Here is a 21,829-nt window from a genome sequence, read left to right as displayed (position 1 = left end):
AAAAGTATTAATGTTTAACGTCTAAATAAACACAGTTTTAATCAAAAACCCTCTCTTCTCCTGTCTCTCTGTCATTTCCAGCTAGGATCCTGACATCATGACGACTCTTTGGATTTTGTTTGGGCTCATGAATTTGGGCACATTCCTGAAGACAGGAAACTGTGTTGAAGTACAGTAAGTTGATTTAGAATCATTTAATGTAAATGTAGGCCTTTTTGAAAAATGTTTTCATCCCAAAGAGAACAGCCCTGTCGCTGTCTTAAACACCCTGCCTATGTGGTTACTATGAATGCTGCTTGTATGAGTGTTTTGTTCATGCATTTTTCTGGTTTATTCTTATTTTTACAGTGATCAAGTTCTGGCAATCACCCCAAAAACTCAAGAACAAGTGGAAGTCTTGAAGAATGTGTCCTCTGAGGATGAGGTAGGACTTAAATTAAACCTTGATAATGTTCTATCATCATGTTTTGGTCACCTTCTGTTCATTTGCTACAACTTCTTTCTCTCTCAGTCGGCCTTGTGGAAGCCTGAGTCACGTCACTACATTAGAGAAGAAAGTGAAGTCCGCCTGTTTGTTCCTGCCACAAACTTAGAAGCTGTGAAGGATCTGCTGCAGAGACATAACATAACACACGAGTATGTTACTTCTGTATATATGCAATAATCAAAAAGTGATAAATCATATTTCATGGTAATCATGCTAGGTGATTTTCTACATCTATGTATTCCAGGGTGTTAGTGGCAAACACCAGGGCGCTGATTGAAATGCAGATGGACGACTCCACAGACGTACAACGAAGCTCAAATTTCTATGAGAGATATCACAAGCTGGAGGAGGTATGCTTTTAATCTTTATTATTAACCAATAATTAAAAGGTTAATACTAGTGCTACCATCTAGTGGTGATGTCTCCACAAAGGACAAAGGACACGACTGCTGGACAGTCGTCAGTGAAGAAATAGGACTGGGGGGTGTTGTGGATGTGTTTTTTGTAAAAATCTTTTTTTTTTTTTTTTTTGTTATTGACTTTGGATTCCAGACCTAGTTATGTGTATGGCTGTCTAACTGATAGCTTATAGAATGACCTTTGACCTCTAGAATTTTATTAGTTTATCCTCAAGTCCAAGTTTAGGCTTGTGCCAAATATGACAAAAACATCTCAATGAATTGTTGTATCACGTCACAAGCAGAGGAATACCATAAGGCCCAGTGGCTTTGACCTTCGACCGAACTCTAAAATGTATTCAGGCCATCCTTGAGACGGGGTGAGCAAAACTGCCAATTTTAATGAAAATCCTTCAAAGCATTCTTCACATATTCACAAGAATGGCCAAGATACATACAAACGGACAGCGTAACGCTTCTGGCCCTGGATATTGTCGGCATGGAGACAAGAAAGTATTGTACTGGATCCTTCTTACATTATTATAAAAATGATGACCCACATTTCTGATATTTTTCAACCAGTCAGATTAATTTCATGAAAACCTGTGCTGTGTAGACCTCAGGCAGTATGACACGTTATTTAACCCCTAGATCAGGGGTGTAAAACTCAATCACAGCAGGGGCCAGATTCTGGATTTAGGTCTACCCTGAGGCCGAACTGGGTCAACATTTAACCAGAAACAGTCATCGTCATATCATCAGTAATAAATTATGAAAAAAACCTAAACACTGATCATATGATGATTTTGAGATTAAAAAAGTCTAAATTATCAGTTTGAAGGCTCAAAATCTGAAATTAAAAGTCAAATTTATAAGATCACAAGGTCAGAACATGAAATGAAAAGTCAAAGTTTTTAAAAGGCAATTACATGTAATAAATTCAAAATCATTGTTTTAAAAGGTCTAAATATGAGATAGAAATCAAAATAAAACGTTTAAACTCCAAAATATGAGATTAAAAAATTAAAAATCATGAGTTTTAAAGGTCCAAATATTAGACAGATCAAGTAATAAAGTTTTAAAGGTTATGAGATAAAACTGGAAATCATGAGTTTCATCATTAAAAAAAGGAGCTACAATTCAAAATAAAAAGTTTTAAAGGTCCAAATTATTAAGAAACATTAAGAAATTCAAAATCATGAGTCTGAAGAGTCACAATATGAGATAAAATCAGAGTTTTATCCATCAAAATATATAAAAAAAAAATAACAATCATACATTTTAAACTTCAAAATATGAGATAAAAAGTCAAAACCATGAGTTTTAGAGGTCAAAATATAAGATAAAATTGGAAATCATTAGTTTTAAAGGTCAAAATTTAGGATACATTTAAAATCATGACTTTAAAAGGGGAAAATATGACTTGAATTGAAAATTGTGAATCTAAAAGGTCAAAATACAACATTAATAGTAACATTTATAGCAATATATATTATATATAATATATAGAAATAACTCTTTCTTATCTTTACTTTTCAATTTTTTATGACTTAAGGATATTTTAAATCATTGAGGTTTACATTTTCATACTGAAGAAATTTTCAGACCTCGTACTTGTGGGCCAGTTATAGTAGAAATTTTAATGGTCTTGCGGGCTGGGTTTTACTGTTCCACAGGCCGGATTTGGCCCCCAGGCCTTGAATTTGGCACCCCCTGCCTTAGTTAGTGCAAAGGAAATGGTTACACTGAGGGTGTTGGTGGCCACTAATGGACACCACACATAAATAGCAAAAATAAATGTATACATGATTTTCTGTTTGTCACTTTTTGGTAATTGTTTCTCAATCAAGACCAGATCTAAACATTCATATAAAATATTTATTAAGTTTAGAGGGATACTTCAACATTTTGGCAAATTCACCCATTGCCATAATCCCTATAGTCTTAGTAATAGGTTCGTTACCCTCAGTTGTCGGTGCAAGCTATTTTCAGATCGGCTCTGCCGAGTTCAGACCTGCTGTGCCAACTCAATGTAAGAAGACGGCATTCCGGCTTTCCCTCATCAAACTCGTCAAATACACAATCCAACAACTCCAAAACGCTCTCTCGACAAGTTGTGACCTGTACATTCACACGTAAATGTAGTTAGTTAGCTATAGCAACATGAGCTTTAGCTTTAGCTGCATAGCCATCAAAGATATATCTACCCTCCAAAAATTCTGTTGTTAGCATTAACACAGTCCAAACAAAAGCAAAAAAGGGAAAAAGAAATGACCAAAAAGCCACAAAATTGCCTGAAACTGCATTTAAAAATGACTTTGTGACCCGTTTTTGGGTCCTGACACACCAGCTGAGAACCACTGCCTTAACAGGCTAAAACTTAATGTAAGTTTAAATGTTATACAGCTTTAAACACTAACTGTTAGCACCATTTTTTCTGATAACCAGGACTATGTGAGGTCTATTACAGCTTCTCCAGCAGTAATTAGCTCCAAATATGCACAAATACAGCATTTTATAAGTACTGGCTGAAATATACATAAATGATAACTGTTTAACCTAAATAAGTAATAACGCTGAGTGTTGTCTACACCACACAGATCAATAGAGAAGCCAAGGTTTTAGCTAGAAAAGCATGACAATGTGGTGAGCCTAAATTACTCATTAACAAACTAGTCACAAATGTTTGATGCTGATTTCAGTTGGCAAGCACATTTCTTTTCTACATTAGCTGGTGTCTTTGACAAACTTTACAACAATATTTGGCTCCTTTTCTGTATTTATGTTTCACATTTATGAAGGTTATTGCCATAGAACTAAAACAACTGAGAGGAGGCTACATTACTTTGTTAATGTTGATCACTTTTTATGCATTATAGATCTATGACTGGATTAACAGGACCGCCCAGGATCACCCCGCCATTATAAAAACCATTCTTATTGGCTCCTCCAGTGAGAATCGACCTCTCTATGTCTTGAAGGTACACTCATACATCACAGTGTAATTACACACATGGACAAAATTGTTGGCACCCCTCTGTTTATGAAAGAAAAAACCACAGTGGTCACAGAAATAACTTGAATCTGACAAAAGTGATAATAAATAAAAATTCAGTGAAAATTAACCAATGAAAATCAGACATTGCTTTTGAATTGTGGTTCAACAGAATTATTAAAAAAAAAAAAAATCATGAAACAGGCCTGGACAAAAATGATGTTACCCTTAACTTAATATTTTGTTGCACAACCTTTTGAGGCAATCACTGCAATCAAACAATTTCTGTAACTTTCAGTGAGACTTCTGCACCTCTCAGCAGGTATTTTTGCCCACTCCTCATGAGCAAACTGCTCCAGTTGTCTCAGGTTTGAAGGGTGCCTTCTCCAGACGGCATGTTTCAGCTCCTTCCACAGATGTTCAGTAGGATTTAGATCAGGGCTCATAGAAGGCCACTTCAGAATAGTCCAGTGTTTTGCTCTTAGCCATTCTTGGGTGTTTTTAGCTGTGTGTTTTGGGTCATTATCCTGTTGCTAGACCCATGACCTGCGACTGAGACCAAGCTTTCTGACACTGGTCTGCACATTTCTCTCTAGAATACCTTGATAGTCTTGAGATTTCATTGTACCCTGCACAGATTCAAGACACCCTGTGCCAGATGCAGCAAAGCAGCCCCAGAACATAACAGAGCCTCCTCCATGTTTCACAGTAGGGACAGTGTTCTTTTCTTGGTATGCTTCATTTTTGCGTCTGTGAACATAAAGCTGATGTGCCTTGCCAAAACATTCCAGTTTTGTCTAGTCTGTCCATAGGACATTGTCCCAGAAGCTTTGTGGCTTGTCAACATGCAGTTTGGCAAATTCCAGTCTCGCTTTTTTTATAATTTGTTTTCAACAGTGGTGTCCTCCTTGGTCGTCTCCCATGAAGTCCACTTTGGCTCAAACAACGACGGATGGTGTGATCTGACACTGATGTACCTTGACCTTGGAGTTCACCTTTAATGTCTTTGGAGGTTGTTCTGGGCTCTTTTGTTACCATTCGTATTAATCGTCTCTTCAATTTGTCATCAATTTTCCTCCTGTGGCCACGTCCAGGGAGGTTGGCTACAGACCCATGGATCTTAAATTTCTGAATAATATGGTCAACTGTAGTCACAGGAACATCATGCTGCTTGGAGATGGTCTTATAGCCTTTACCTTTAACATGCTTGTCTATAATTTTCTTTCTAATCTCCTGAGACAACTCTCTCCTTCGCTTCCTCTGGTCCATGTTTAGTGTGGTACACACCATGTCACCAAACAGCACAGTGACTACTTGTCACTCTTTAAATAGGCCGACTGACTGAATACAAGTTTGTAGACACCTGTGATGCTAATTAGAGGACACACCTTGGTTGAACATGTCCCTATGGTCACATTATTTTCAATCTTTTCTAGGGGTACCATCATTTTTGTCCAGGCCTGTTTCATGAGTTTATTTTTTAAAATAATTCTATTGGACCACAATTCAAAAGCAATGTCTGATTTTCATTGGTTAATTTTCATTGAATTTTTATTTATTATTACTTTTGTCAGATTCAAGTTATTTCTGTGACCACTGTTTTCCATTTTCTTTCATTAACAGAGGGGTACCAACAATTTTGTCCACGTGTGTATATACTTGTTGAACTTTTCATCTGTTTATGTTTCTTTAAAATCAGCATTAATTCATAAATATTCTTCCTCAGTTGTCTATGAATAACAGAGAGGATAAAAAAGCCATGTGGATTGACTGTGGGATCCACGCCAGAGAGTGGATCTCTCCTGCTTTCTGCTTGTGGTTTGTACAGCATGTGAGTAAATGTCCTGTAGTAACATTTCAGGACATTTCACAGTGATCCAGCTCTAAAATAAACCTTCCCTGTTCCCCCAGTCTTTGACATCTTACAATGTCAGCCGAGACATCACTGACATCCTGGACAATATGGACGTCTACATCCTTCCTGTGATGAACCCTGATGGTTACAGCTACACATGGACCACAGTAAGACTGAACTAGATAATTTCCACAAGCGGAAATCGCGAGAGGGGCTCGTGGGGCGTGCCGGTTTCATTGCAAAGTCATTTGTGACAATAGACCCGACTTATCATTACAAGGTCATGTCCAAGGCCAGGCTGAAGCAGCATGTAGCTGGACAATGACACGGTGAAATGGTTGAGAAACACCGTATATGACAGGAGACTTTATTCATGTGTTTTACTCATTTGTGGCCTGATTAGCTGATGCTGATCACCTGGCACCTGAGCTTCAGCTGTCTTCTTGATATACCTGGTGGTGTTGGCCCTCCCAATGAAATAGTCCTTTAATTGAGTTTTAAACAGACATTTCTTGTCAAGGTCTTGATGAGAGCAGGTGCAGAAGTGATGAATTTCATCATTTCCAGCTCCAATTGAACACATGCTAGGTGAAAAGTGAAATGATCGTGGGCTTCAGACAGTTCTGGGGAGCGTGAAGATGTAATGTTTTTTAAGATACTGTGAGAAATGACTGAGTTATGACAGTGTAAAAACAGTTCAACAGGAGAAAAAAAAACAGTTAACATTGGCTCTTAAGGGAGAAATCAGGGACCACTGACCAAACAGCTGGCTCCCATTTCAGTTTAAAAAAAGGTAGGGCTTCAAAAACGGGTTCATATGAGTCCCAGGAACGGTGGCCACATTCTGTGAAAAAATACATTCACCTCCTATGGTTTGGCGGTGAGGGCGAGTTGTTCGCAAAATTTTCAGTTGATGTGTCGGCTCTCCCACACTCTGGGGTGATGACATCACCCACTCTAGCAGGGCGATTTTTAATCATTTTCAGTCGACGCACAGGGGTTTTGAAGACTCGCCTATCGAAAACCGTAAACCCCATCGTCATACCAAAGACATTCCTGAGGACAGGACAAAAAAGTTTGAATGATCCATGTAGGTGAAAGTATAGCAAAGCAGTAGGGGTGGTGAAAAAACCCTATCTTCGTCGTTTCTTCGTCCCTCTCCCCATTCATTTCTTATGGGACATTCTTTTGCAGTTTTTTGCAAATAACTGTGAAAAATTTGCAAATCTCTTACAAAACTCATAGCACACTGATCGGGAACAAACCACACGTTTCAGTGTATAATTTGCAGGGGTTTTCTCAAAGCTTTAGGAGGAGTAGCAAAACCGAAATTTTGTCCGGAAGATGAAGAAAGAGAAAAGAAACACACAGAAGAACAATAGTGGCTCATGTCGTCGCCCCGAGCCCCTAATGAGGTAACAACACACAAAAGAAACAACACTTAGAAAAAAAAAGAAGAAACGCAAGGAAGAACAATGGTGGCTCATACGTTGCCCCGGGACCCTAAGGAAGCAGAGCCTGAGCAGTTGTAAAACAGAAATTTCAGCTGATTTATACTGTTCCTTATTCTTGTCTCAGAACAGGAATTGGAGGAGTAATCGTTCCGTCCACAATGGCAGCAGCTGCATCGGTGTCGACCTAAACAGGAACTTTAATTCTAGCTGGTGCAGTAGTAAGTCCATCCATCCATCAATTTTCAATACTATTATCCCATTTGTGTGGGTGTGTGTAAGGGTGTGTGTGTATGTGTGTGTGTGAGGGGGGTGGGGGTGGAGCCTATCCCAGCTGTCATCAGGTGAGAGGCAGGGTACACCCTGGACTGGTCGCCTGGTCGTCACAGGGCTGACATGTAGAGACAGATAACTCACTCCTACGACCAATTTACAGTCACCAATTAACCTAACAATAAGTGATGCAATACGCTCCCTGTACGTCAGCCGGATGGGGACGTGAGGGGGAGAAAACTGGAGCCAAAACAGCACTTTAATTTGGGATTTTATAGAAAATCTAGACATACACTATGTTGCCAAAAGTATTCACTCACCTATCCAAATAATGTAAATCAGGTGTTCCAATCACTTCCATGGCCACAGGTGTATAAAATCAAGCACCTAGGCATGCAGACTGTTTTTACAAACATTTGTGAAAGAATGGCTCGCTCTCAGGAGCTCAGTGAATTCCAGCGTGGTACTGTGATAGGATGCCACCTGTGCAACAAGTCCAACTGTGAAATTTCCTGGCTCCTAAATATCCCACAGTCAACTGCCAGTGGTATTATAACAAACTGGAAGCCATTGGGAACCACAGCAACTCAGCCACCAAGTGGTGGGCCACGTAAAATGATGGAGCGGGGTCAGCGGATGCTGAGGCACATAGTGCTCCTCCAAACGTCATGTGGCCTTCAGATTAGCTCAAGAACAGTGGTAGAGACCTTCATGAATGGGTTTCCATGGCTGAGCAGCTGCATCCAAGCCATACATCACCAAGTGCAATGCAAAGCGTCGGATGCAGTAGTGTAAAGCACGCCGCCACTGGACTCTAGAGCAGTGGAGACACGTTTTCTGGAGTGACGAATCACGCTTCTCCATCTGGCAATCTGATGGACAAGTCTGCATTTGGCGGTTGCCAGGAGAACACTACTTGTCTGACTGCATTGTGCCAAGTGTAAAGTTTGGTGGAGGGGGGATTATGTAACCTGACATGCCAGGTGGATGTGTTTCACACATCCACCTGGGAAAGTTTCAATAGGAAGCGTTTGAGAAAAGGCAGAGGGTTTGAAAAAAAACTCAGAGTGTGACTGGGTGAACGTTCTGTCACGTCTACAGGGCAATCAGAGCAACAACACACGGGACGCAGCAGCTATCGAGCTGCGTGTGCCCAGGAATATTGCCAAACATGGCAACTACAAACATGTAAGTACACGACTTTTGTCGTTTTGGAAAAGAAAACAACTCACTGCTGTTCTTTGTTCTTCTTTTAACGAAGAAATATTATCAAGTTCTGATAAAACTGGCACTTTAGCAGCATCCACGCTAATCTTTTCCTCCATAACTGCACCAGCTCTTGCTGCTGCTTGTTTACCTCACAACTCAGCTGTGCCTGAAAGTACTGCCCCTCGTCGCTGATTGGTCCTGTCACTTTCGAACTGGGCCCAAACAGTTCCAATGGAAGCTTTGCAAGATGGATTCACCACTGCTTTGCAAGGTTAGGGATTATGATTATGGGCTTGGCCCCTTAGTTCCAGTCAAAGGAACTCTGAATATTTCAGCATATTTGGACAATTCCATGCTCCTAACTTTGTGGGAACAGTTTAGGGATGGCCCCTTCCTGTTCCAACATGACTGTACACCAGTGCACAAAGCAAGGTCCATAAAGACATGGATGAGAGAGTTTGGTGTGGATGAACTTGACTGGCCTGCACAGAGTCCTGATAGAACACCTTTGGGATGAATTAAAGCAGAGACTGAGAGCCAGGCCTTCTCATCCAACATCCGTGTGTGACCTCACAAATGTGCTTCTGGAAGAATGGTCAAAAATTCCCATAAACACACTCCTAAACCTTGTGGAAAGCCTTCCCAGAAGAGTTGAAGCTGTTATAGCTGCAAAAGGGTGGACCGATGTCATGTTAAACCCTATGGATTAAGAATGGGATGTCACTTAAGTTCATATGTGAGTCGAGGCAGGTGAGCGAATACTTTTGGCTCTTCAATTACAGTAGAAAGATGAGCATGTTTTTGGTGGTGAGAGGAAGGCAGAGTACTCATGCATGCACAGGAGAACATGTAAACTCCACACAGAAAGGCCTTGACCAGGAAGCAAACCAGGAACCATTTTGATGTGAGGAAACAGCGCTAACCCCTGCACTGCTGTGCCATAGTGCAGTAGGTCTTTTAAGGAAAATCTAAGACCGGAAGTATATGATACAAGACGATTTTATTTGGTACAGTACAATGCAATCTGATGAGAATTTATTGATGTACTAAATTTGATTTATTTAGCCTGGAAAAACCTAAGTCAGATCAAGAATTTCATTTATAAGGGTTTCCTGGCCAAGACAGGCATCAGCACAAAGACACAAATAGTGAAACAGAGCAATTACAAACACAGATCAACCAAATCCAGGGTCCCAGAGCCTAGAGTCATCATTTAGAATATCTAAAACCTGATGCATCTTCTCCCAACACATAGTCTTCTTCTAAGAAGTATCGTAGTACAAAGTATTATATCAGATATGATACAACACCAGCTGATACAATACAATATGATGCAATTTATTATTATTTTATCATCATATTTTGTTACAGATCATGCAAAATATTCTCAGTAGCCTCTTCATGGTTAAGTGATGTTGTTTTCTACAGCCGGAGTAGTCTCTCATGACCCCTGTGATAACACCTACTGCGGTGCCTTCCCTGAGTCAGAACCAGAGTCCAAGGCTGTAGCTGACTTCCTGCGAAGCCACAAAGACACGGTCCAGCTCTACATCAGCATCCACGCTTTCTCTCAGATGCTGCTCTTCCCGTACTCGTACAAGAAGGAACATGCAGAAAACCACAATGACCTGGTGAGTAGTTTACTCAGGATGTATTTAGTTATTCAAAGAGTGATTTTCCATTTTAAATTAAAGCTGTAGTGTGTGGAAGCATTTCTGCTGGATGGCTTTAAACTGTTAGTGTTAATGCATTTTTTACAGCTTGAGATGGCCCAAGAAGCAGCCCAGAAAATTAAGAACATTTATGAGAACAACTATAAATACGGTCAAGGAGCAACGACTATATGTAAGAACATTTTCCAGGTTTTAATGCAGAATTATCCAGACTTGACTCAGTCCTTTAGGAGACTGTCATTATTTCTTCCTTAGATTTGGCTCCTGGTGGTTCAGACGACTGGGCATATGACCTTGGCATCAAATACGCTTTCACCTTCGAGCTGCAGGACAAGGAACGCGGGCATTACGGCTTCCTCCTGCCTCCATCTCTCATACCCACTGCATGCAATGAAGCTCTGACTGCTGTGACGACCGTCGCTCTGAAGGTTGTGGAGAAAACACAAGCTCTGAGAAGTCATCCTGCAAGTCTCTAAGCAGCTACGTCTGCCTGACAATTAATTCCTGATTAATTTTTGTATGATGTTCTGTACTGTAATTGTAGTATCGCTCAAAGAATAGATGAAACTAGGTAATATTTGTTTTTTTGTTGAGTTTTCATTGGAATAATTTTCTAGATGAGTGTGAAGCATCAGTTTAAATGCTGAAATAAAACAGAAGAAAGAAGAACAAGGTGAGGAAATTGACTTAGAATGTCCATTGCATTGTATTGCACCATCTAAACAATGTTTTACATTTTTGGATTCCTTTACTTTACTCTTTCAAAAATGGATGCAGATGAAATAATAGAAAATGGGAAATTAAGATGCCAAATAAAATGACATTTGAATTAGTTGAATTTCTTTGTCTTTGTTTTTGCTTTGTTTCTTTTGCAACAAATACACCTTTTACATTTTATGAGAACACACAAGTCAATTAATACTTTTTACTTCCCCTGTATAACACATAGGCTCACTCCACAGGAAACACCCACAGGAAATGTATTTGGCATGCCTGGATGTGATGCTCCTGCTCTACGATCTCTGATTAAAGTAAACTGTCTTTAAAGCACTTTTCTGTGCTCATATCAAACAAGATAACACAGGAGACGTGTCACAGGTTGGCATTTATTTGCTGTTGTCGGTTGTATTTGGGGCTACATAAACATGTTTGAATTAGTGTCTGACTCTGTGTAACCAAAAGCCCCACAAAAACCCCTTTAATGCTCCCTTTATTATGTTGTTGGCCTATCACCATAAAAATGCACCAGCGTGCAGAGACGCAGAGCCATTATGCAGCTATTATAGGGGGGTGGTACAACCCTTTTCCATGCAAATTGGTCTTATTGCATTAGACAGCTAACGATGAGGTTGGTAACAGCACAGTCTTGAAAGCTGACTGAAGTGCGCTGCCATTTTTAACTTTCAAGAGATTAAAGAGGAACAATTTCCCCCCGGTATCACTTTAAGATAAATGATGTTAAATGTGTAAATGAGGTCAGTAAATATTACTTTGACATTGCTATTACTAAGCCATAACCAAGAGTTAAATCAGTGTGTGACTCCCAGCTGCTCTTTTATCTGTGGCGTTGTTATACATGACAGGGGTGTGAGTGTTGTGGTTGTTTTCTACAGTTTTCCTTCATTCAGGAAGGGAACTGTCAAGGTGGTGCTTAAGTGAACACATTAATATTACAATTTCTTTAATAGATGCACTCTCTATTACTTTGAATAATAAACGTGGCACACGCTGTGGGCAGAAATGGTCAGAAATGCTGCACAAGAGGGATTAAGTAAGCGTCCTGCACAGGGGTCTAATACTGATAATAAAAAGAAGAACAACTTGAAGAATAAATAAAGCATTCAGACAGTTTTCAGGCCCCCTTCACTTTTGTCAGTTTTGTGATCTTGCAGCCTGATGTTATACACCGCCTTCCAAAATTATCATGCAAATTGGATTTTAGTGTCATATACATTCAATCTTTTGTTTTTCAATTAAACCCATAGATGATACTGTGTAATTGGTTTGCCAGGTGAGCCCAATTAAAGGAAAACTGCTTAAGAAGGACATTCCACATTATTAAGCAGGCCAAATGTTTCAAGCAATATAGGAACGAAAAAGAATCTTTGCTTTGAAAAGGTATGAAAACATTAGATAGCTTAGGAAAACTTGAGCGTGATCATCATACTGTGAAGAAATTTGTGTCTGATTCAGAGCACAGATGAGTTCGTGCAGATAAAGGCATAATGAGGAAGGTTTCTGACAGACAAATTCGTGGGATTAAGAGAGCAGCTGCTAAAACACCATAACAAAGCAGCAAACAGGTATTTGAAGCTGCTGGTGCCTCTGGAGTCCCACCAACCTCAAGGTGCAGGATCCTCCAGAGGCTTGCAGTCGGGCATAAACCTACTATTCAGCCCCCCCTAACCAATGCTCACAAGCAGAAACGGTTGCAGTGGGCCCAGAAATACATGAAGACTCATTTTCAAACAGTCTTGTTTACTGATGAGTGCCATGCAACCCTGGATGGTCCAGATGGAGGAGTAGTGGATGGTTGGTGGATGGCCACCATGTCCCAACAAGGCTGTGACATCAGCAAGGAAGAAGCGGAGTCATGTTTTTGGCCAGAATCTCGGGGACAGAGCTGGTAGGCCCCTTTAGGGTTCCTGAAGGTGTGAAAATGACCTCGGCAATGTATATAGAGTTTCTGACTGACCAGTGCCTTCTGTAGCAAAAGTATCTTCATGCATGACAATGCAACCTTATTCTGACATCTTGCAAAGAAAAAAAATTATCATTGGGAGGTTTGTTCAATAACATTTGAATTATGCTCTAATGGTTGATGACCTGAAAATTATACTGACGGCCTATTGTACATCTGTTTAGAAAAATCATAGAAAAATACCCTTTGAATAAAGATTTTTCCCATTTCTCTGATCTTTGCTGAGATGTTTTTACATCTTGATTAAACTGACTGGACATGATTTGGAAAGGCTCACATCTCTATAGAGGGCCTCACAGCTGACAATGATATCAGAGCAAAAAGCAAGCCATGAGGTCAGAGGAACTGCCGGCAGAGGTCAGAGACAGGACTGCTGACATACACAAACCTGGTGATGGTTTCGACTCTAACAGCTGCCAGAGCAAAGAGACTCAGAAGTAAACTCTCAGGGGACAAAGGCAAAAAGTCAAATCCGTGTAATCAGTAACAGGAGGTCAATCAGAAATCCCACGCAAAGGTACAAAAATCAGCAGGAAAAGCTCTGTAATCAAAAGACTCAACTGGGTCAATCATTAAAAGAGGTGACCAAGAATCTGATGGTGACTCTGACTGAACTCTCGAGATCCTGTGTGGGGAGATGGGACGAAGTTCCAGAAGGACAACCATCACTGCAGCCCTCCTGATCTGGGCTTTATGGCAGTGTCTAGACGGAGGCCTCTCTTTACATCAGAACACACTCCTGCTTGGAGTTTGCAGAGAGGTCCATATAAAAACCAAGCAGGTTTCACTGTGTTTCTTACTGAGGAGAGGCTTCTGTCCAGAGCAGGCACCCATATCCTGAGCCTAGAGTCCTCAATGCACTGGTTGTGGGATCGATTCCTGGTCTTGGTACTATTTGGTTATGTCATCCCCTACTCTCTTTGCCCATATTTGCTGTTCTCTTTGGTTGTCCTGTCCAAAAAAGGCAAAAAAGCCAACAAAAATAATTTTTAATGCTCATATCATGAAAGGTTTTGTTTGAATATGATCTCTAGTAATCCTGCAATTTTAGTGTGTAAAGGAGGAACTATATTTGGACACACTACCACGTCCTTTAGCAGACGCTTTTGTCCACAGCATATGAGTCAGAATCTAAAGTCAGGATCACCATGTCTGATGACCCTGACCCTGTCAGGAGACACTGCAGCCATCCCAATATAGCAATATAGCTGCTAGTAATAAGAGTGCAGCCTTAGTAAATGAATGTCATCATCATATAGATAACAGATAGAAGGACTGGGCTCAAATATATACTGGTGTTCTGCAGTCGCAGTAGCTGGTTTTCCTTTTGGAAGCAGTAGCAGAACTTTTGATCACCTTAGTGTGTTTGCTGCCGAGTTGTTTCCTGGGGCTATAGCATTAGTTCTGGCTGAGCAGAGTGGCTGCAGGAGAGATGTCTTATGCAGTGACTGAAACAGAAGCTGAAGAACTCACCCAGATTTAGTGCTTAGAACAGCGATACTCAACATGTGGCTTTTTATGTCCTAATTTTAAACATTATCCCCCCAGAAAACCTTATAAAAAAGAAACTTTTCTGCCCCTTTTCACCCAATTAAGCTACCTTTGCCATTAAATACCACTTGTTTCCCTTTTTCCGCCACTTTAATCCCATTTTTGCCATTTTTCACATTCTTTGCCTCTTTTCACCCATTTAAAATACCTATTGCTACTTCCGGTTGGGCAATCAAGCAGCATGGACACTTCAATTGCGAGCTCCTCCGAGCCAACGAGAAAACTCCGCCAAAACTTGATACACTTGTATCAGAAGACCCAGGATTTTGGAATAAGCCTGGCGGAACAACAAAAAATTTATAGAAGAAACCCCGACATTCAAGGTAAAAAGTACCTATTGCTATTAAATACCTCGTTTTCCCATTTTTGAAAATTCTTTTGCCACTTTAATCCCATTGTTGCCCCTTGTCACCATTTTTTGCCACTTTTCGCCCATTTAAGCTACCCTTTGTCATAAAATACCACTAGTTTCCTCTTTTTTGCCCATTTTTGCCAATTCTTTAAGCCACTTTAACCCCATTTTTGCCCTTTCATAATTTTCTGCCCATTTAAGCATCCTTTTGCCATTAAAAACCACTTTTTTCCTATTTTTTGCCACTCTTGACTGCCTTTTGCCCATTTCAGTCACTTTCCATTCTTTTTTTGCCTTGTTTTTTCCACTTATGGATCATTTTTGGCCACCTGTTACTCATGTTTTTGTAACTTCTCACCCATTTTTGCTGCTGACTCTTTTTCCAGTTTGTCCCCATTTTTGCCAAATGGATATTTTTGCTGCTTTTTGACCACATTTTCCATCTTTAACCTATTTTTTTTATTGCTTCTTTTTGCCACTTTTCACCACTTACATTGTGTCTCTTGCAAAGGTGTTTTTCAACAATTTGGCTCTTTGGTTGAGTTGGTTTGAGTAACACTGGCTTAGAATATTGATTTAATTTGAAAGCGGGGTGAAGATCTGTGATGGCGTGTTCCCGTGGGTTCCTGTGCACTTAGGCATTATTTACAATGAGGGGGCAGATATGTTGGCAAAGGAGGCAGTTAACAGAACAGCTGTAGGGGCATGCAGATGGCCTAGCGGTCTACAGCGCGACCAATGTGAGTGGGCGGCCTGGGACCAGGTCTGGCCTGTGGCCCTTTGCCTTATGTCTCTCCCCACTCTCTCCTCTCCTCTGTCGGATAAAGGCATGAAAAGCCCAAAAGCAAATCTTTTTTTTTCTTTTTTTAAGAAGACCAGCAGTGGAAACAAATATCAAACAAATGTCAACACAGTCTGGAGCAAAGTGACTCAGACGTGGCAAAAAAAAACTGGCACTCTGAAGCAAAAGGAGGACATTTATATTTAATACAAAACAGAGTACATCAAGAAACAGAGGACAAGGCTAAGGATCAGACACAATAAATTAAACGGCACCCTGCACATCCAACAGGACTGTGCAAAGGTAACCAATGAGCAGACTCAGGATTCAGGTGGCAGTTTTATCGGTCCAATCAATGTGTTAACTTGGACAGAAGAAAATTCAACCTCTTAACCCATAGATATATACTTGTGCCCTGCAAAGAGGATCAATACTCTGTGAAGAAAACCCTACTCCATTACTTGTCGCCTCCACAAGTCAACTATGCAGACCGATCCGATGGGTAGCAAGAAACCAAAAGGGAAGAAACCAAGGGGTAAAGGGGAAACCCTCCTTCTTCTGTGTTTTGTCCAGTTAGTCCCAGGACACCTCCACAGTGCCACAATTATTCCTGGTCCAAACATTACAAAAAGTAAAAATACAAAAGATTGGAATAGAGAGCAAGCTTAGCATTAGGGTAGGGGGGGCCGAGCTGAATCTCGATCTCCTCCCTAAAACCTTAAGGACTTAATTGACTGAATCTGGAAAGTGACTGAGTGCATGAGGCTACAGGAGCTCCAAGTGGTATAAATAAGAATGGGACAGCCTTTAAGTTTTGTTGACAGCATGGCATAATGCTGATTACAATCGCAGCTTTGGGAATTTTACGTGTTTTTGCTTTGCTCAAGGTCAAGGTGCTGGAGAAACCCACTGCCTCATATTAACATGATCCAGGCCAGTGATACTCAACATGTGGCTCTGGAGCCACAAGTGGCCCTTTTGTGATTATTTGTGGCTCTTTTATGTCTTATTATTAAATATAATCCACCCAGAAAACCTTAAAAAAGGAAACTTTTTGCCCTTTTTCAAAATTTTTTGCCTCTTTTTCACCCATTTAAGCTATCTTTTGCCATTGAATACCACTTGTTCCTTTTTGCCCATTTTTACCACTTCTTTCTGCCACTTTAATCCCATATTTTGCCATTTTGCACAATATTTTGGTCCCTTTTCATCCATTTAAGCTACCTTTTGCCATTGAATACCACTTGCTTCCTACTTTTTTGCCCATTTTTGACACTTTATACCATTTTTGCCCTTTTCACAATTTTTCGTCCATTTAAGCTACCTTTTGCCATTAAAAAACCACTTGTTTCCTATTTTTTTGCCCATTTTGACCACTTTTTGACCATTTTAGTCACTTTTCACTAATGTTTTCCCTTGTGTTTGCCACTTTTGGACTAATTTTGCCACCTGTACCTCATGTTTTTGTCACTTCTCACCCATTTTTGCTACTTTCTGACCCTTTTTCCACGTTTCACCCCCTTTTCCCCAATTTTCACCCATTTTTGCCAACTTTAACTTATTTTTATTGCCTCTTCAAGACATTTTTGCCATTTTTCTCCACTTAGATTGTAGCTCTTGCAAAGGTATTTTTCAACAGTTTGGTTCTTTGGTTGAGCAGGGATGAGTAACACTGCTCTAGAGCATACCAAAAAAAAACAGTGTAAATTAAATCCATACAGTCCTCACAAAATTAAACACAAACGCTTTGGGTTGATAATAGAAAAAATCCGCAATATAAAGGAAAAACAAAAAATTGAACTTCAACTTTGCTTCTCCACTAGTTTTCCAAAAATGTTTGAGTTTGTCCAGCTGCTCCTCTCTCTGCTCCTCCTTTTCATCCAGCTCCCTTTGTCTCTTCTCCTGGTTCTCTGTATATCCCTCCATATATTCCAGTACCTCTTTCTATTTTGCTTCTGGACTTTTTGAAACCCCTAGCACTACACTGGTGGTAGCCAAAGGCTCTGCATCAAACTCCTCTGCAACATCAGATAGTAAGTCCACCACGGTACAGATTGTGGTGAGGGGCCTGAGTCCCTTTTCCCCAAGGCCTCATGCACCACCTTGAAGAAAGGCCAGTTTGCTGCCATCACCTCCCCACCATCTGTGCCAGAGCCAGTCTGTGGTAAGATCCTGGATAAAATATACAAAGTTAAACAAGCATCTTACATTTTTTGGCTAAAGCATTACTGATCATTTATTTGTGAATATTCACCACTGTTGTACAGTAAGAGAAATAGCCTATATGTGGCCCAGTAGCCTATTCACGATTAAAATGGTTCACTCTGTACTTTTTCTTTCCCATTTTTGGATGCTTGAGTTGTTGTGAGATGGTCCTGCAGACCCATCTCCCTCTCGACCACTCTGTGGAGAAAAACAAAAGTGGCAGTCCTTTGTATTTTAGGACAAAATCCCAAGTATATACAAGGAAGAGGACATTTACAGCAGCAATATAACACTCACACACCTCTGTTGTGTTTATAGTCTCACTGTATATTTAAAGGACTCACACGTCAAACATGAAAGTTGAATATTTACTCAGAACCTAGAGCTGAGGCATTTCTGTACTCAGTAAAGAGATGTTCATGTTTTGTTCTCAGTTCAACAGACTGTATGATTTGCTGTTTGGTCCCTGTTTATGTAAAAAAGAGGGTCGATCTATGCATTTTACATCTATGTACCTATCTGTGTTTAATAACATTGTGAGCAAGTGGCAGAACTTTATAAGCTACTACAGGAAACCAGTGCTGTGCTGCTAAAATAGGAGTGATATACCATTTCTTTCTTGTTTTTTAAAAGATAAGCAGGGTTCTGAATTAGCTGGAGTTTCACAGAAACATTGTTAAACTACAATGTACTCCCACAAAAGGCATTCATAAGCTTGTAAACATCTTTCAGAGATAAAAACAAGCGTACCTTGCCTATATGCCTAGTTCCTGAGCTGATGAAGGCTTTGTTATAGATAATATACTTACATGAAAACCTCTTCTTCTTTGCTGCATCAATGCCGATTTCACCCTCCAGGATTTTTGTTCACCATTTCGCTCGTTTCACTTTGTATTAAAGCGGTTGCAAGCGAGCTTCCCCAGGGAATCCTGTCACAATACTATGAACTATGGGTAATTCTCTCACGCTAAGTCTGCAGATATGCCCACTCACGGAAAGGGTGCATGAAGGGTTTAAAAAATCTGCATTAGATCCCTCACGATTCGACAGTGGAACAGCTCAGTGGGACTCCCTCATTTTCATGAGAAAAGATAGAAAAGCGCAGATTATACGAAACTAACGGATAGAGGAGTTCAGTTTTCGTCAACCGTCATTTCAACATCAAATAAAAATACACAATCTTGCCGAAATCATGCCATACAAATAAAATTATCAAAATGATCAAAAATCAAATAACGAAAAGCATGTAAAACCTCCCCTAAAGGTTAAAGAGTCTTTCTCCGTCCATATAAATAACAAAGAATTTTGGACGATATTCAATCCACCCAATAATATTTTTAAATAAAAAAAAAAGGTATTTCAACTGTTGAAGTACCAAAAAAATGAAACTCTAGCCAGCAAATAAAATAAGTATAAAGCTCTACATGTGAAAAGACAGCAAAGGCAGATTTGTGTGTGATACTCAACAGGATCCAGGAGATGGCGCACTAGCAGCAGCAGTCCTCAGCTGTCTCCATGGCAACAGGAGGTCTGGCACCTGTCCATGAACTAGCAGGAAAATGATTTTATGAGCAGGTGAAAGGAGGCAAGCAGGTAGCCTAGAGCAGTGGCTCTCAACCAAGGGGGTTGCCAGATGTCTTAAAAAACTGAGAATATTTTTTTAAGGATATCAAACTGTATATTTTAGCCATTTTAATGAAAATCTATGCATGAAATTAGTTAAATGTAAAATAAAAAAGTTTTATCAGTAGCATAATGATTGACTGTTCCCTCATTTAGGAGCTGAAAAAGCGTGTCTAACTGTTGTGGGGTTTTTTTAATATTGAAAATATCTATTAGTGCCACTTTCTAACCACTATTATTGGCAACTTTTCCTCAATTTTTGCTCAATTTGGACCCTTTTTTGCCACTTTTTACATACTTTTGCCTCTTTACACCAATTCTGCCTAATTTTGTACCAGTTTTCATCACTTTTTTTCCCACCAATTTAACACATTTTTACACATTGCTTACACTTTTTTGTCCATTTTTTCCTATTGTTGCTTCCGTAGACCCATTATTAGGACTGTTTAACCACTTTTGTTATCCGTTTTTGCCCATTTTAAACACATTTCACTACTTGTGACACCCATGTTAGCCAGTTTAACCCATTCCTGCCCATTTCTGCCATTTTTTCTGGCTCAGATAACCCATTTTTGCCTGTTCCAACCACTTATTTACACTTTTGAATCCCATTTCACAAATTATCCACCTGTTTTTGCCACTTAACCCATTATTGCATTTCTTTTCTTATTTTAGCCATGTCTAATCCATTTCTACTACTTTTAAAATCCCATTTCACCACTTTTTTACACCAATTTTGGCCATTTTTAACCCATTTTAGCAATTTTTCATCCACTTTAACTCTGTTTTAAAGAAAATGGGCTTACATGTTTAAGAAGGCTATGTAGTAAGGCACAAATGAAGAGATATTTGTGACATTTGTTGCTTTGATAAGAGTGGTTATTATTCAGGTTAAATGTATGAATATCACAGCTGAACTTAAACAAGGGCCCAGGTTTGACTGGGTCCCAGAAAGCTCCCCCCATCAGTGTGCATGACTGTGTTCAGGTACAGCGGGGGTCCCCGGTCTCTGGCACCTTTATTTTGGGGGTCCCGGGCTGAAAAGGTTGAGAACCCCTGGTCTAGAGTCCGGAAAAGTAGAACTCTGGCTCTCTGCTACCGCTGCTGCGGTATCTGACCTTTAGATCTCATTTATAAACATTACAATGAGTTTTATACGTAAATAATAAATATAACACAGAAAACACATGCCAAAATATACATATAACTGCATTAAATATTATCTATTCAAAAGAAGAAATACACATTCACACAAACTGAACAGTCAGCCTGTAGCGGCAGCTAGCATGAAAGCTAACTAGCGATTAGCTAAAAACGAGATTAGCATGCTAATAACCTTCTTTAAGTTGTCAAAACCCATAAAGTGATTTTGAAAACCCACTTTGCTGTATATTCGGTGTTTATGCTCACCTAGCAGGAAAAAAAACCTTAAGAGCAGGCGACATGAGGCGAGCAGGGAGCTGCAGCATAGAGCAGTTCTCACGTTCGCCCTTCTGTCGCTGCCGCGGCGTCTGAGCCCACAGCTCCTCCTAGTGGACCAATACCGAACTACAACTGTCTTAAAGGAGCCGTAGCATACTATTGACGATAAATGACTGGTTAAAAAGTCAATACGACAAGTTTAAAGGCTCAAAAGGTTCAAAAGGTCAATACAGATCTCAAAAATAATGATTTAAAAGGTTAATATGTGAGATAGTAAGTCAAGCACACAAGTTTTAAAGGTCAAAGTATGAAATAAAATTCAAAATAACGAGTTTAAAAGGCCAAGATATGAAAAGGTCAAAATATGAAATAAAATTCAAAATAACGAGTTTAAAAGGCCAAGACATGAAAAGGTCAAAATATGAAATAAAATTCAAACTAACAAGTTTAAAAGGCCAAGACATGAAAAGTTCAAAATATGAAATAAAATTCAAACTAACAAGTTTAAAAGGCTAAGATATGACATGAAAATGTCAAAATATTAAATAAAATGTCAAAATCATAAGTTGAAGTCATACTTTTGAAATGTAAATTTTTAATTATATTTTTTAAACAGCGTACTTATTTTCCCTTTTCTCACAGACTTTTTAATCTGATTATTTTTACTTTTTACTTCTTAATTTTCGTGACTTAACTAAGATATTTTAAATCATCAAGGACCCAAGTGTCCAATAATTGAATATGTTGCATGATTCGACCAAAACACCCGATACAAAAAAGAAAAGACACAAAACCGACAGACTTTATACCCTCTTTTCCCATCATTATGTGTCAATTTTTGCCAGTTTTTTAG

The 21,829-nt window shown here is 39.6% G+C and overlaps 1 protein-coding gene across 1 annotated transcript; it reads left to right on the top strand.

Moving 5' to 3' along the window:
- Positions 1-74: 74 nt before the first annotated feature.
- LOC121506387 (carboxypeptidase B2-like) lies at positions 75-11,179 on the top strand. The gene is made up of 11 exons (XM_041782174.1): positions 75-174; positions 349-424; positions 512-636; positions 732-837; positions 3,765-3,866; positions 5,607-5,711; positions 5,792-5,902; positions 7,314-7,407; positions 10,097-10,299; positions 10,429-10,513; positions 10,597-11,179. Exons 1-11 carry the CDS (start codon positions 98-100, stop codon positions 10,815-10,817), a joined length of 1,305 nt encoding a protein of 434 aa, XP_041638108.1. The 5' UTR covers positions 75-97; the 3' UTR covers positions 10,818-11,179.
- Positions 11,180-21,829: the final 10,650 nt, after the last annotated feature.

The sequence above is a fragment of the Cheilinus undulatus genome, linkage group 24 (assembly GCF_018320785.1).
Source record: "Cheilinus undulatus linkage group 24, ASM1832078v1, whole genome shotgun sequence".
Lineage (NCBI taxonomy): Eukaryota > Metazoa > Chordata > Actinopteri > Labriformes > Labridae > Cheilinus > Cheilinus undulatus.
The sequence above is the reverse complement of the archived record's forward strand: the minus strand, read 5'-3'. Positions and strand labels throughout refer to the sequence as shown.